At 37.5% G+C, this 16,508-nt stretch overlaps 1 protein-coding gene across 1 annotated transcript in view; it reads right to left on the bottom strand.

Annotated features, from left to right (window-relative positions):
* The window catches only part of LOC122321159 (cell adhesion molecule Dscam2-like), a 994,286-nt gene that overhangs the window by 331,262 nt on the left and 646,516 nt on the right, over positions 1-16,508 (bottom strand). The window contains exons 8-9 of the mRNA XM_070278943.1: positions 922-1,171; positions 660-864 (exon numbers count right to left, since the gene is read on the bottom strand). Of these exons, the coding sequence (XP_070135044.1) occupies positions 660-864; positions 922-1,171 (455 nt within the window). The remainder of the gene's footprint in view (positions 1-659; positions 865-921; positions 1,172-16,508) is intronic.

Here is a 16,508-nt window from a genome sequence, read left to right as displayed (position 1 = left end):
CCCATGTCAATTTTACCATGTGTGTGTTCCAAGTAAAATTTCTAACTGGCATCTACAAGTAGAAGTTACCTATGTTGGGTAACCGCGTCTTAAATTTAATTCTTCAATTATGTTTAATTGTGTTAGTGTTTTATGAATTATATCCACAAATCGTTCTATGGAAGATATTTCTTATTACTGAAGTTATAAATTTTATTTAGAAATCGTTTTGGACTAAAAAAATGATGGTCAATGCAATAATACGGCCTACAAAATTAAATATGTATATGGTACAATTTTATCAATTTCTTCCTTGTGTGTACACTGGAAACTGTATGTTATGGAACTTATGTTTTATTAACACTTAGGCGAGCAAAAGGTTGTGGAGCTAGGTAAATTATGCGTTAAATAAACTTAAAATTAGATCAACAATATTCACTTATTGTATTCTTGTGAATGTAGGAGGAATTTAGAAGTATGAAAAAAACTTAGTTTGAAGAATCTCAATCGAAAAAAACTTGAAAAAAAATGTAAACCAGCTACAAAATAGTCAAGAAAAACGACTATCATAATTCCATATTGTTAGTTTGATGAAAGATTTTTTACTTTACTACTATCATAAAATAAATTGTGCAAAAATTTAGTTTTATCATCATATTTATACAATTATATTTGATTACCTCCTAATCGGAATTCAGCAGAGCTCTGAGTGTACTCCCAATCATTTTTTAAAACACATTGATACATTCCTTTGTCTTCTTTAATTATAGGGGAAAAATGAATACGTTCATTTGATAAAAGTCGTACACGAGAGCCAGTTCGCAATATGTTTCCATCTTTCAACCAAACAATATTTTGTTGCGGAAATCCAAACGTTCTACATATCTAAGATAAATTAATATTTATTTGTGATGTTAAAAATGGGGGATATACTTTACTCACTAAATCGGCAGTGTGGCCAAGACTAACAGTTTGTATGCTGGGCTCTATTATTGTACTTAGAGGTGATGTTACAGAAAGTTCTAGTTTGAAAATTTCCGTTCCCTCTGAATTGGTCACTGTGCAAAAAAAATCTCCCTTATCAATTTTTAAAACGGCTAATATTATCAGAGTCCCGTCCTTTGTTTTTGCTCTCCCAGAGGCAACCATATGTTCAAGGGTTTCATTATCACTCTCCCGTATAGTATGCCATCTGCAAAATGTAAACGTTTATTAGGGTTTGAAATGTTAAATATAATTTTCTGAGACTAATTTCTGAAAGCTTTATTACCTTGTTTATTAATATATTATGTAAATAATATATTATAAAATGTAGATAATGAAAAAAAAAACAATAAAGGAAAGCTTAATTTGGTTGTTGTAATAGCCTTGCAGTTTAGAGCAGAAATATGCCGCAAATATCGAATATAGTTGGCCGCAGTGAAGGGGACATCTCCGACCCTATGAAGTATATATACTCTGGATCAGGATCACTTCCGGAATTATATAAGCCTGTCCGTCTGTCTGTTTCTACGCGAAGTTTTAAGTTTCAGTTTTAGAGCTATCAACTTGAAACTTTGCTTAAGGATCTCTGCTTTGCACGCAGTATATAAGTCGGAACGGCCGAGATCGGCCGACTATTTTAGCTAACAAATAACTAATTGATCGGAAATGGTATAACTTTGGTGTTTTTAGAGTTAGAGAGTTTGTTGCATGAGGGAATCGGAATTCGGATTTTGCATGAGTGCTTTTTTTGGTAAAATAATACGACCCACCAAAATTTCTTAAGGATCGGACGACTATATCTTATAGCTGCCATATAACTAAACAATCGGCAATGACGCAACTTTCGAGTTTTTGAAGAATGAAGTTTGGGACTTTCTTTTAGTTTTGTATTGTTATAAATTGGTTATATTATGATATTCTCATAATGATCGGCCAACTATGTATACTTGATTTTTGCGATATAGTACATCCGTTTTTAACTGCAAGGGTATATAACTTCGGCTCCGTCACAAGATAGCTTTTCTTTCTTGTTTCAAATATTTTTGTCAAATTTTTATTACTAGTACTAAGTAGTAAAGAAAGTTTAGTACTAGATAAACTTTCAACAGATGTAAATTTATTTCATTTTTTGACTTCTCACACGATCCAGATTTGGTCACCGCGACCCGTGTTTTTTAGACTGACCTTACTTTAAAACCCCACAATATTTTCAATTCTTTTTTTCGAATTCAAGTTAAAATGATTTACGTTGACATAATAAAGCAATATTTTAAAAAACTTCAATAGTTTACAATAAAAATATTCGGAAAAAAGAAAAAATTTACACATTTAAAACTATTCTTATACGTCACGGTTTTTTTTGTTAGTTTTTCTATGGAGAAAATAATAAGGCGTCGGCCAGTTATGGCCTATTGTTAAATTAAAGTATTCAAAAAATTTAATGAATATCCGCCACCCAACATTTTTATTAATTTCAGAAAGTTCTTATTAAATTATAAAATTCAGATTTTTGCTCACGCTGAAGAGATGATGCAATCGAGAAATTCGCAATTGAAGTATTGCCACCCCGTTGAATTTGATAGCTACATATGTAATAGTACAAAGGCGCAGTGAAAAAAAAACTTTGAAGAAAAAATGGAACAAGCACCGAGTTCTACGCCAAAAGAGAAAGAGACACAAGGATCCCACTCCGATATTGAAGAAACAACAACAAAGCATTGAAAATGTTCTAGATCGGACTGAAAATTGCATTGGGCATACTCGGATTTGTATTAAAGACAAAGCTTAACATCATCTGCATACATGAGAACTAGAGAGTTCCTAAAAGCAGAGTGCAAGCCTTTAATAAAAAGGTTAACAGTAACGGGTCAAGTTGACTTCCTTGAGGGACCTCAGGTCTAGCACAGACCAAGCGGGAATGTACATTTGCATCGGACATTTCCCCTTTTTTATGTAAGAAATTATGAAAGATTCCTTTTCAAAGATAAGTTGAAAAGTCTATGAAGCTGCATAGGTGCCTGGCGAATATACGGGTTTAACCCATAGAAGATCAGATAATATGCTATTCTCGGATAAAAACGAACAGAAAATAAAATATTCTGATTGAATGCATGCGTATAACTGTTACAGGTAAAATTTGACCGAGCTAGTAGATATCATGAAAAGTCTATACTACTGCAGGTTTTTTATATTTTATTAAGAGCCTGTTTTTTTGAAGCGGAAGGATATTTCCATGGCACACATGAGTCAAAAATGTATGAGAAGTATGGTTAAATTTTTCCAAGGGTACATTTTCATCGGTGCATGCCAGAACGTTGGACCAATCAAATGAATGGATAAGGCTATTAAGTTTGTGAAAATCAGACGAGTTTGTGCTCTTATATCGTACGGTCGTGTTAAGCTCCTAATTAGCAACCAGATAGTGATCCTCAACATCTTATGTTGTGCTTATCTGCGCGTAATCAATTCTTCTTTACCGAGTCCGACTTATTTACCACTCGAGCATAGTGCAAGCGCTGTGTACGAATTTTCGCCTTGGGCTCGGTCTTGTCTCTCGCTTGCGCTTCCACTGCCCAGCGAGAGATAAAAAGCAAAGACTTTTGAAGATTTTGAATTTAATTTATATAATTTTCGTAATCGAAAACCATAGTTAATTAATAAATGGTTAACAAAATACTTTCTTATCTGCCGCTTCAGAAAGAGCTACCCGGATTTGAGAAGATGAAGAAAAATGCTGGCCAATCTCCAGCTGAACTTTGAGCCAATCTTGCAAGAGACTTGCCTCAACGGCAATTGGACGCCCTTGGTCATCGAAATTCAGACGCTGTTAAAACCAGCTCAGCAACACCTGTAACTAACAGCGTTACAGCAATGAGTGCCAGTTCGGGCACCACCACGTACACCGTTACAGCTTCTTCATATAGCAGCCCAGTTTCTTCAGCAGAAACGGGTGTGCCTTTAAGAACCAACAATCTTCCGATATTACCCGCTATGGAGTGCTCGTTTCAAGCACCAAGTACTTCTCGTAGCAGGAAACGAAACCCTCCAAGCTGCGGTAAAGAAAAAGACGACGTAAAGAAGACTAAGGGAAATGTAAACAATGCCAAAATTGGCCATTTAAATCAAGCTTCGACCTCCAATGGACTTCGCAACAACCGCTTCGCACCTTTCGCTGAGAAAACGAACCCAATTGAGGAGATGGAGACAAATGAGGAGACGACTGATCCTATTGGCCAAGCGCAAATTTCAAACCAAAAACCTCCACCCATATGTGTTCCAAAGGTCACTGACATCCTCACTCTGGAACGAACTCTTGATGAAATCATTGCAGCAAGTAGTTATGAGATTCGTACATCTAAATTCGGAATTAACTTACGGTTAACTATTCTATACTATACTATTCGCATATAAACTTACTGTGCAGAGTCATTCCGCAAGGTGGTTCGTAACCTGACTGCTTTAAATTGCGAGTTTTGGCATCATCAACTACGTGAGGGCAAGCCATTTAAGCTGGTGCTAAGGAACATACATTAAACAGTTCCAAAGAAGGAAATAGAACGTTACTTCACGGACAAAGGTTTCAACGAAGTGAATATTAACTGTCCAAGAAAGCCTGGCACTCGCAACACTACGGCCGACGCTAATGTTGATGATAGATAAAATCTATTTTATGTCAATCTCAAGAAGACTACGAAAGTCGCCGAGTCGCTTAAAATTAAACAAATTGGAAAGCACAGAGTTACAGTGGGAAAGGCTACTCGAAATAAGGACCTCGTCCAACGTTATAAATGCATCCAATGTTATACAAATTTTGGACACACTCAAAATTGTTGCTTCATAAAGCCTGTGGGTGGGAATTGTGCCGGAGATCATCCTACTAGCTCCAAATCGTGCAAGGCAATCCTTGACAACCAATGTATGTGTGCAAGCTGCGGAAAAAATCACCCTGCAGGTTTTAAAGGCTGCAAAGTCAGGATGGAACTAAGCAGGAAACTAAAATCTGGAATCAGGCTAAGCAACTCAACAAACAGCAAGACCAACGAAAGCCGACACGGACAACTATTCTCCATGTCAGCCACCAGAGACGGCGTTTCTTATCCAGAAATTGCTCTTCCGAGCAGTACCAGCGCTGCAGCTCCGTAATCTGCCGCGCATATACCTGGAGGCGACCGGAACCCCAAAAGGAATTTGTATACCTTGGAGAAGGCAATCGTCGATATTAACACTTGGTGGGATCAACACTTCAAACTAGTCATGGAAACGATTGAGTCGAACAAGGCTTTTCGCGATCTAGTTCAGGTTTTAAATTCTAGGAAATGACATTCTTAAAAATAAAAATCGGATTATGGAATGCAAGAGGTATAGTTCAGAAAAGTGAAGAAATTCGTCTTTTCCTTATTGAAAACTCAATAGTAATAATGCTCATTACCGAGACACACATAACTTCCTGGTTATGACCAATACTTTGCTAATCACCCTAGCAACACCGGCTCTGCTATCCTTATCAAGACCGGCATTATCCACACACAGAATGAGCCCACAACGAGAACATATAGCTAGCTTGCATTGATATTCTTACAAATGGAGGTGTACTTAAAATAGCTTCCTTGTATCTTCCGCCCAGCAAGCCTTGGAAAAAAACCGAGTTTGACCAGCTACTAGTTTCTCTAGGCTAAAAGTGACTTTAATGCCAACCATCAATGGTGGGGAAATTTAAGGTCTTGTTGCCTGGGAAAGCGTCTTCAAGAGGCCATAGTTTCAAGCTCATGTGAAGTTTTAGCTACTGGCTACTACTTTTTATTCCTCAAATACCAGGCTCACACCAACAGCCCTGGCCTTCTTCGTCGTAAATGGGTTACCACTCAACAAACTTTCGATCGAATCCAAATACGAGCTGTCCTCGGATCATTTGGCTATCATCGCAATGCTAAGTTAAAGACCGCAATGAAAGGCCAAAAGAAAATCAAAACTACCGCCCGTCTCCTCTATTGAAAAGTTTAAGGAATCCCTGGACAGAAGCATTAACCTCAACGCTGTCATCAACCATCCAGACGATCTTGAAGCTGCGGTAGCAGCCTTCATGGAAAATATATACACTGCTGCCACAGTTGCTACCCCGAACCAAAGTGTAATATGCACATATGTAGAAACATGTAGCGAGGTAACACTGTACCCTGCATGCATATAACAAACAAATAAACCAACTCATGTTCTGAGCACTAGTTCGTTGCTGGTGAAATAAGCACTTACCAGCAGACCACCACTACTTACAAAGTGGCGTCTACCCATGCGTTTTTTAATTTCCATTTTTGTATGAAATGTCCACAAATAGGGTCAATCGCCACCGCCTCGATTACCCACGAACTAGTGAAATAGTGCATTATATAAGGGTCTTTAAAGAAACTACTTACATTAGACCCCATGGAAAGGCCGGTAAAATAAGTGCTTACATCGGACCCCATGGAACGGCCGGTAAAATAAGTGCTTACATCGGACCCCATGAAGAGGTCGGTGAAGTAAGTACTTACATTGGACCCCATGGAGGGGCCTGCCATTATAAATTAAAAAACATGTACAATTGCAATTACAGTTTTTATTTAGTTAAAATTTTTTTTTTATAACGGGGTTTGTTCTTTCATTACTTTTAGGCTGCTTGAGTTTTTAAAATCTCTTTTTTTTTGGAGCTGCAGGGCCTTTCTCAATTGTTCCTCAGCTGGGCCAATACCGCCGACTGCAGTTATTGAATCTAGAAATAAAAAAGATTAAACAAGTTTTAATAGCGAAAAAAATTTTCTTCTTTTCTTAGGGCACCTTTCCCTTGAACTCCATCCACCACATTATACGCCCAGACCACTTCATTGGCTAAAATATATTTATACATAAAATATACATAAACATATTTTAATTACAAACATATATTATTTTTTAAGTCACTCACCTAATAATCGATTGATCCGCTTTGCACTTCTTAACTCAAATGCTTGAAAAAATTTCGTCAGCCAGCAAACACAGCTGCGTTTAAGCGAAAGATTAGCACAAAATAAAACAAACTGTTATTTCTGGACAATTGTTTTTGTAAGCAGTGCACCGAAGACGCGTAAACAAACAGCGATGTAAAGCATAATCGAAGTTTTGTCTTTAATCTTGTGTATGCTCTTTCCACAAAATAACAAAAACAAAAGCGATTCTTGCCGTTATTTTGTACTTATGCGCTAATGCGCATATATTTATTAACTGGGTGGTTCGACGTTCGATTACTATAGGGTTAATCTAGTAAGTACCCATGTAGTTATCGACGAGGTAAGCACTTACCCAGGGCTAATCGCTAAATCGAATCGACTAGGTGGTTCGACCGTCGTTTACTATAGGGTCACTTTAGTAAGTACCCATGTAGTGATCGACGAGGTAAGCACTTACCTAGGGTCAATCGACACCTCCAGTTCTGCAGGGTCGACAATACACAAGAACAGGAGATGTTCGCTTCCACATGGTTTATAAAAGACTGTCAAACCGGCTAAGAAAAGTCTTGACCAAGAACAAGCAAGACCATATAGACCAGATGTTGGAAAATGCAAGCAAGATGCATATACCAATTACTCCTTATGGAAACTCACAAGTCGATTTAAGAGACAGGTCATCCCAAAGGCTCCTCTCAAAAATCCCGCTGGTTGTTGGTGTAGGACAAGTCAGCAGAAGACGGTTATCTTTGCTACTGGAAATACAACTGGACAGACCTTTTCAAATGACTCTTCCCTGTAAGCCTGTTACCCTGGAAGAAATCAAGGCACAGGTCGGAAAGCTCAAAAACAAAAAAGCATCAGTAGAGGACCTTCTAGAAAACAAAACGGTGAAGATTCTTCCCATCCTGTTGTTTATAGTCCTGTTGTTTAACAGCGTCCTAAGGCTGAGTCATTACCCAAGAGCATGGAAGAATGCTATCATCACGATGATACCCAAGCCTGGAAAGCAACCCACTGAAGTAGATGCATACAGACCAATTAGTCTCTTACCTGCAGTGGGCAAAATGATGGAAAGAGTCATCGTATTCTTGGACAAGAGAGGGTAAGCAGAGCTATTCCAAAGTGGCAGATTGGCTTTCGAAAAAGTCATAGCACACCTGAACAGCTACATAGCGTAGTCAATTTCGCCCTGGAAGCCATGGAAAACAAAAAATGTATGCAGTTGCTGTGTTCATGGACATTCAACAAGCCTTTGAAGGGCTGTAAAGGCTATAATATGGGATGCAAAGAGAAAACAATCAGAATATAGTTTAGGAAGTTTGCTACGTAGCCCCCTTGTATTCTGATAGTAAGTATTTGTGACGATATTAGTTTTTTTAGTTAGTGGACTAAGAAGGTGTAGGAGGTCGGTCAGTGGTTCTAATATGTGGAAGTTTCACTCCCACTGGTCTTAAAACATTTTTCATAATGGTACTAGGCTGTTGTTCTTGGACGAATGTTCTCTGAACAAAAACTGGGTAAACAAATCGTCTTGAATATCAGCGTGCGCCTTATATTTATATATTTATATTTAGCTATTTCCTCCGCCTTTATATCGGAATTTGTTTTGGCTATGATATAAGCCGTGATATCAATCTCTAAAGTATCAGGAGCAAACCGATAAACAAATATATGTTTTTATGGAGAAATCACCGGTAAGGGTTTTGGTGTCGCAGGTACGAATACTGCAGTATCAGTCGGTACCGGTCGGTACCGGACTGTGGAATACCCTGTTGGGTGACTCTAAAGGGGGTTTCATTCACATGGGTACGTGGTATCACTTGAAGGGATGCCACGGAGGATATATCGGACAATTGCTCATTAGCACTGAGAAATTCGGACGGCGAATTGTTCTCAGTTCTAGCACTTGAGGAGGCCAGATATATGAGCGGCTGAGTTAATGTCATCTGAACAGGCTGCAGAAGATCAAATCAGTGGATTTCTTACGCCTAGGGAACTCATTTACCAGGCCGCTAAACTGATTGTCAAGTGGGCAGAGCTATTCATTGATTTTTCTCAAACCAGAGATCAACACTGTCTAGATCATCATAAAAGTAATCTAGACCAGACCTACGGGAATCGGCATTCGAAACTGAGGCAGTGAGCCCGGCCCGACGTTTTCTTATGTAGAGAGCAATCGATGGTAGGCTGGGATGAGGAGCTGTTGTTTCTAGAAGCAGAAAAGCTAGAATTAGATTTTAATAATTAAAAATATAAAAAAGTAAAAAAAATACATTTAAAGGAAAAATAAACTATACCTTAACACTGAACCACCATGGCAAATAGTAGCCGAAGCGAGAGCTTTGGAGAGAACGATTACAGTAGGCAAAGGAAAATCACAGAAATTGATATAAGAACCTCCATTTCACAAGGGATTTGATGTTGTGGGACATAAAAGCACGGAAGATGGGATGTTCCAAAACTTGAATTACGTGTGCGCCCTAATACCGAACAGGAGTCTAACAGATGATCGATGGAGAGGTATGCACCGCAGAACCGGCATGCCCGTCGAGCTCAACCTTGTAGAAGATGTTCGTGAGTTTCCTGGATGTGTCCTATGCGTAGACGGGTGTATAGTGTGCAATCGTGTTTTTTGAGTCCAGGAGGAAGTGAGGTTTTTTCACGGGATGGGTTTATGGATTTGTATCTGTGGTTGTAGACACTCCAATCGATTAGCGACTTTTGCTTAGTAGCAGCATTAATAAGCCTTTTGATATCTTTGGTGTTAGTGGGGAAAAATTGTATAGTAGGTGTCGTGTTCATGTATCGGGCAGCCGCGTCGGCGTGTTCGTTTCCAAGAATTCCCTGGTGACTTAAAGCCCAAAAATGAATTATATTTGTTTTCGATATACTTCTGTATTTCGCATATTGTTGGGTCTGAGTGCCTGTGGTTTTCCAGAGCAGAAATAGTGGAAAGGCTGTCCGGGAAAAAATTGACTTCTCAAAAGTGCGAATTGTGATTGGAAGACTTTTTTTGGTTTGTCGCTTTTGGCGTAGTGATGTAGCTGCTTGTTTATCCCAGAAGATTTGTGTCTTGTTTGGGCGGTGGCAGGCCCTGCAGTACCGAGAAATTGGAGCATCTATGAAAGGTTGAGAGAATTCTGGGCGCGCGTTTTGTCTTAAAAGTAGATATAAAACCTTTTATTAGCGATCGGTTAGGGCTAGTGAGCAGCCTAGGAATAAGATTCTTTGTCGACATTTCTAAACGATCGAGAATGCATGGTAATCCTGTTTCAGCTAGAACACACTGTATTGCTGATGTTGGGAATGCATTGATTGAACGACGAGCTGATGAGTGATATGGAGGTTGGATTTTCTTTAAGTTGGATGTAGCGCACCAACCGTAAATAGGGAGGCCGTAGGCAAAGATGAAGAGGACAACAGATAGAGGTGCTTCAGAGAGCCTAAATTCTTTACACGCTATTACAGTGGTCTGCATTCCGTCAAAAAAGAAGTCAAAAATGAGTCTTACTTGCACAGAAAAAAAATGTGAATTTGGTGGAACCATCACGGGTGACTCATACCTTTCTTGTTGGCTCTGCAATAACTGCTCACATATTAAATGTGCTGGAGGAGGACACAATGGACGGATAAGTGACCTTATCAACAAGAAAATTGGCCTGACATGGTCTGGCATCGCTTGTAGAGAAATTGAGTCAGAGATGCGGACTTTTATGAAACAGACGAGAAATGGTTTCCTAGATGTCTGCAAGCAATTCTCGGCCCTTAATGAGCAATTCCTCGCTCTTGAAACTCAATTCCTTGGGCTAAAGTTAAGCGAATTTCCCAGACGAAAAATTCCGAACAACAACCTGCTGACTGCTAAATTACTGAATACCCCTACATACCATGCTGTACAAGTCAATGAATTTTCAACACCAAACATTTTACCGTCTGTAATGTGTGGGTACTGTATTAGTTGCAATCAGAACCAAGATGCGAGGTGTTCTGCAAGGTCCATAGGATGTACCTTAGGGACGCATGGATGGGAGTGAAGGGCGTGCACTTCTGGTTGTCTAAGGCTTAGCTCGACGGATGGGGGAGGTTCTTTTCACGTCCATCCATACTACACATCGTCAAAATAAATTAAATGCACTAGCTCATTTATAAGAAAACCCGGATGATTCTACTTTACCCACAAATGCTAAAACAAAGAAACAAATAATCCCCTAAAATGCAAATAGCTTCAGAGGAGAGAGAGAGTGAATTTATCAGTTGTAGGGTAATTGGATGGTCATTTTACCCTTGTCTTAACCCACCCAACCTTGGCGAGATCTACGACGTTTTTATTCGCCCCATATCACAGTCCTATATGATACCTATTGTGGTTCCAGCATGGCTAGTTAGGGGTTCAGCGGCGGAACGGTTAGAGCCTTAAGCTTTCATATTTTCCAAAATGACCAAAGAAATATTTACAGAAAATGGATTCATTTTAACAATTAGGGTTTTCTATTTAGATAAGTAATATTTCCTTAAAATCTATAACAATTCATTTCGTTCTCATTCATGTTTAAATTTAGATATATATATATAAGAAAAGAATTAATATTATTGGATTAAGTTAAAGAATTAAATTATAATTACATTTTAATATTTAATATTAGGAATTTTGCAATGATATAAAGTAAAGTTATTTAAGATTCATGGCTCAAAAAATTTACTGTTTAGGTCAAAGTATGTTTCATTTCTTTTAGTGGTTTTCACTTACCGGAGTTCACCGCCGTTGAGCTCAAGGACAGGAATGCTATAGATTTTTATAATAATAATTAATAAAAAAAAATAATACAATAAATTTGCTTGGCCATGCTCAAATACTATTGCAAAGTTCGTACTTCAATTTCAAATAAATTTCAACTCTTTCTCTTTAAAATTAATCGTAACTTATATATATATAAAAATGTATATTTATTGATACTAACATAATCAAGTTAATCAAGAAAATTTATATACTAATCGTTTGAATTTAAATCATTAAATAATTTGCAAAATTAAAATTAAAAATAATAAGTGGGAGGGAAATTTCCTTCCGTGAAAACTCCATAACAAAATAAGCAAAATATAAACTGCAAAGCTTTGAATATTTAAGCAGGCCAATATATATAAAAATTCACTGCTGATAGCACAACCAGATATATATGATTCGCAGGAGTTTTCTCTCCGTGTAGCGAAGTAAAATGTCCAATATATCCCCGGAAAGCTGCAGCCGCCATTCGACTCCAAAATTGATCAGACTGATTCTATCCGATTCTGTCGGAATTAATCCAGATCTAATATTGCTGCATTTTAGCTCCTTCACTAAGCTAGCCGATTACGTAACTCGGTACTAGCCGCACTGGCACGTGGCACTGGGGAAAATAATTCTTTGAAAAAAAAACTGCACTACACTAACTCAGAAACATACCTGGCATTAAATAACTAAAATCACTAATTCACTTATTTCCACAGCTAGTTCCGCTGGGATTTTATAAATTCCTCCATAGATTTGTTTTAATAAAATACGAGTTTATTTTTATAAGTTCAGGCTTAATAATGCAGCCTTATCTGTTCAGCGTATGCTAGTTAGTGTCTAAGCTTATCTATGCAAATCTAGCCCTAGCTATGCTAGCATTAAAAGCTTAAAAAAAAAGCTTTCAACTAATTGCTGCTGCACTATTATCTTGATATACCCAAAAACCCAATAGATAAGATCGCGTGATATTTTCGTTCACTTATCCAAGGTGACCGGAGAATAATAGATACAACCATTTTAAGCTTTTTTTAAAAAGATCTTAATTTCTATGTTTTTCTATGATATGAATGCCCTGTTGGAAATTCACACACTACACCACAGTTAATGCCACAAAAATCTTATTCGCAGGGGTCATTAACTGAAATTACTAATATTAACCAAAAAAACTATTTTTATTTTACTACTTGTATGTCCTTTAAATGATAAGTTCCTAATATTTTTCCTGCCTCATTTACCAATTCATAATAAGGGACTGAAAATCTTGGGACTGCTCAGGCTAGGGACCAACTTAAAAGATTTCCAGAAATCAATTCCTAAATAAACATCCTGGGTTAATGTTGGGGTAACGTAGAATTCAATAGGCTTTGTTTCGCCACGATAAGAAATGTTAGTCACATATTTCCCTACCACGGAACATTTATTATTATTAGCCGTTCGAATATTTCCCGAACATTTCTTAAGTTTGTGATTGCTCATAATTTCGGTAGCCGCCTTTCCACCTAAACAACTTACGGATGCTCCCGAATCTAGCATAGCAACATAATTCTTCTCTCCTACAATGATGTCTGTATATAGCCTATCATCAGAATTACCAAGTATAGAGGAAACTAACTTTCTCCTGGTATTGGTTATATTTCTCCAAAATGATTTTAAACGAGCGGTCGAGCGTTTTTGTTTTCGTTTGGTACGAATGGGTTTCGCTCAGTAACTGCGTTCAGTTTCTCTTGCGCTTCTTCAACGTTGTTATTCTTGGGAATAGGTGTTGAGTATTCCGTTTGAGAATAAGCTTCTTTAACTAGTAGTTTGGATTGTAAGGATGCGTCAGATTGGTGGTGTTCTGCGCATCCCTCTGACGGTTTTCCGTCGGGTTACAACGAGAGCATTTTGGTTTATAAATATCTTTAGCTCCGCAACCATAACAAAATACTGATCGGACTTCCATACAATCGTGGAACCTATGTCCTGACTTCTGACAATTCCAGCAAACCATCTTTCTCCTATGGATTTCGTCTACTTCCATTGCTACTTGATCTTCTGACATGGAATATAATTCCGAAACGGAACGATTTGATATCTTCGGTTTCATAGACTGCGTCTGCTTCTGAAATTGCTGGTGAGTACGGATCTCTTCGCGTAATCTAGCAAGAGTATTAATACCTAAATGCATCAATTCGTAACGTAACGAGTTCTTTGCATTTCGAATAAGAATTCGTATGGTGGATTGTTCGGAAATGGGAACCTTGAGTCTTCCTAACAAAGTTTCTACAGCGAACTGGTATTCTTCGAATGGTTCCTGTTCTAATTGCCGTCTAGCATTGATCAAGTCCCAAATGTCCATGTCGGAGTCTACTTCCTGGAACTTTTCTCTAAATTCTTGCTGGAAGGTTTTTCATGTGAAATTTTCACAAGAACGATGAAACTTCCAAAACCATTCATTCGCCTTTCCCGCGAACAACAAGTAAAAATGATCACACAAAAGTTGATAATCGCCTCCTAAGTTTTGTGCTGTAAGGGAGCGAATACGATATAAAAAGTCTTCGACTTGCATGCCATTTCGAGCACCGTCGAATTTAATGCGCCAGCCTTGTATAATGCTTGCGACTTTTTCAGGGAAGATACTCGAAGCACCTTTCCCTCTGGTACTGGGATTACCTCTGGATGGTTCAACGCTAGGATCTATAGTTTCTCCTACGGTCTCTGCCTCGTTCAATTCAATCATCAAATTATTGTTTGCAAGAGAAAGCCGGTTAACCGAGCAACTACTATTGCAAACTGGACAAATTGACTTTGCTTGTAAAAGTGGCATTAAACAGCTGTAATGGAATTTATGATTACAAGGGGTCGTTGCCAACATCTCATTCAATGTCACAGGTTCGCAACAAATGGAACAAATAGTTTCCTGCTTTCCTACGCTTTCAGCTGGATTCTCTAAACTGTGTCTCACTGCCATGGTGAAATACCGATACACAAATGATCAAAATAAAAAAAAAATATAGAATTATAAATATAATAATAAAAAATATCAAAAATCAACAAAAATCAAAATCAAAATCAATAAATCAAAAAAAAATTAAATCAAATCCAAAAATCACAATCAAATCAAAATTAAAAAAACAAATTTAGTCCGCCACCAAAACTCCTATATAGCTCTTCGGGAATCCGAAGTGTGCTGGAACAAAAAACTGATAAAATAAAATCTCTCTTTCTCTGATTCTATTTGGGGATACACTATTAAATTACTGACTCGTATACTTCCGATAAAATGTACATCCGGTTGGTCAAGAGCTAAAATTCCTCCAGCGTCTTGCAGTTCCTAACCAGGATTTATTATACGGACCTGATACGTCTGAAATTATAAAGCATGGTGAGGTCTGGTTATGCACAGCAGTCGCTCTGGTCGATCAGACCAATCTGCTGAACTGCAATCGCAATTCCGAGAGACGAACCGCTTGTGGATTCCATTGCCCTCCAAGTTAAACAGACTTCATAGGTATTACGAGAAAAAAAATACTACTTCGATATATTAATGTCTGACGGGTCAAGATGCCAAAAAAAAAACTCTAACTTCTTGCAGTTCCACGAAAGACTAAAAAAAAATAAAAGGAATCTGACTAGTTAATAACCTTCTAAAGCTAAAACTCTAATCAGGCCCCTTAAGTTGGGCGCCAATTTTGTAATGTGTGGGTACTGTATTAGTTGCAATCAGAACCAAGATGCGAGGTGTTCTGCAAGGTCCATAGGATGTACCTTAGGGACGCATGGATGGGAGTGAAGGGCGTGCACTTCTGGTTGTCTAAGGCTTAGCTCGACGGATGGGGGAGGTTCTTTTCACGTCCATCCATACTACACATCGTCAAAATAAATTAAATGCACTAGCTCATTTATAAGAAAACCCGGATGATTCTACTTTACCCACAAATGCTAAAACAAAGAAACAAATAATCCCCTAAAATGCAAATAGCTTCAGAGGAGAGAGAGAGTGAATTTATCAGTTGTAGGGTAATTGGATGGTCATTTTACCCTTGTCTTAACCCACCCAACCTTGGCGAGATCTACGACGTTTTTATTCGCCCCATATCACAGTCCTATATGATACCTATTGTGGTTCCAGCATGGCTAGTTAGGGGTTCAGCGGCGGAACGGTTAGAGCCTTAAGCTTTCATATTTTCCAAAATGACCAAAGAAATATTTACAGAAAATGGATTCATTTTAACAATTAGGGTTTTCTATTTAGATAAGTAATATTTCCTTAAAATCTATAACAATTCATTTCGTTCTCATTCATGTTTAAATTTAGATATATATATATAAGAAAAGAATTAATATTATTGGATTAAGTTAAAGAATTAAATTATAATTACATTTTAATATTTAATATTAGGAATTTTGCAATGATATAAAGTCAAGTTATTTAAGATTCATGGCTCAAAAAATTTACTGTTTAGGTCAAAGTATGTTTCATTTCTTTTAGTGGTATTCACTTACCGGAGTTCACCGCCGTTGAGCTCAAGGACAGGAATGCTATAGATTTTTATAATAATAATTAATAAAAAAAAATAATACAATAAATTTGCTTGGCCATGCTCAAATACTATTGCAAAGTTCGTACTTCAATTTCAAATAAATTTCAACTCTTTCTCTTTAAAATTAATCGTAACTTATATATATATAAAAATGTATATTTATTGATACTAACATAATCAAGTTAATCAAGAAAATTTATATACTAATCGTTTGAATTTAAATCATTAAATAATTTGCAAAATTAAAATTAAAAATAATAAGTGGGAGGGAAATTTCCTTCCGTGAAAACTCCA

This window comes from Drosophila bipectinata, chromosome 2R, assembly GCF_030179905.1.
Source record: "Drosophila bipectinata strain 14024-0381.07 chromosome 2R, DbipHiC1v2, whole genome shotgun sequence".
Lineage (NCBI taxonomy): Eukaryota > Metazoa > Arthropoda > Insecta > Diptera > Drosophilidae > Drosophila > Drosophila bipectinata.
Note: the sequence above shows the minus strand (reverse complement) of the source record. Positions and strands in the feature narration are given on the sequence as shown.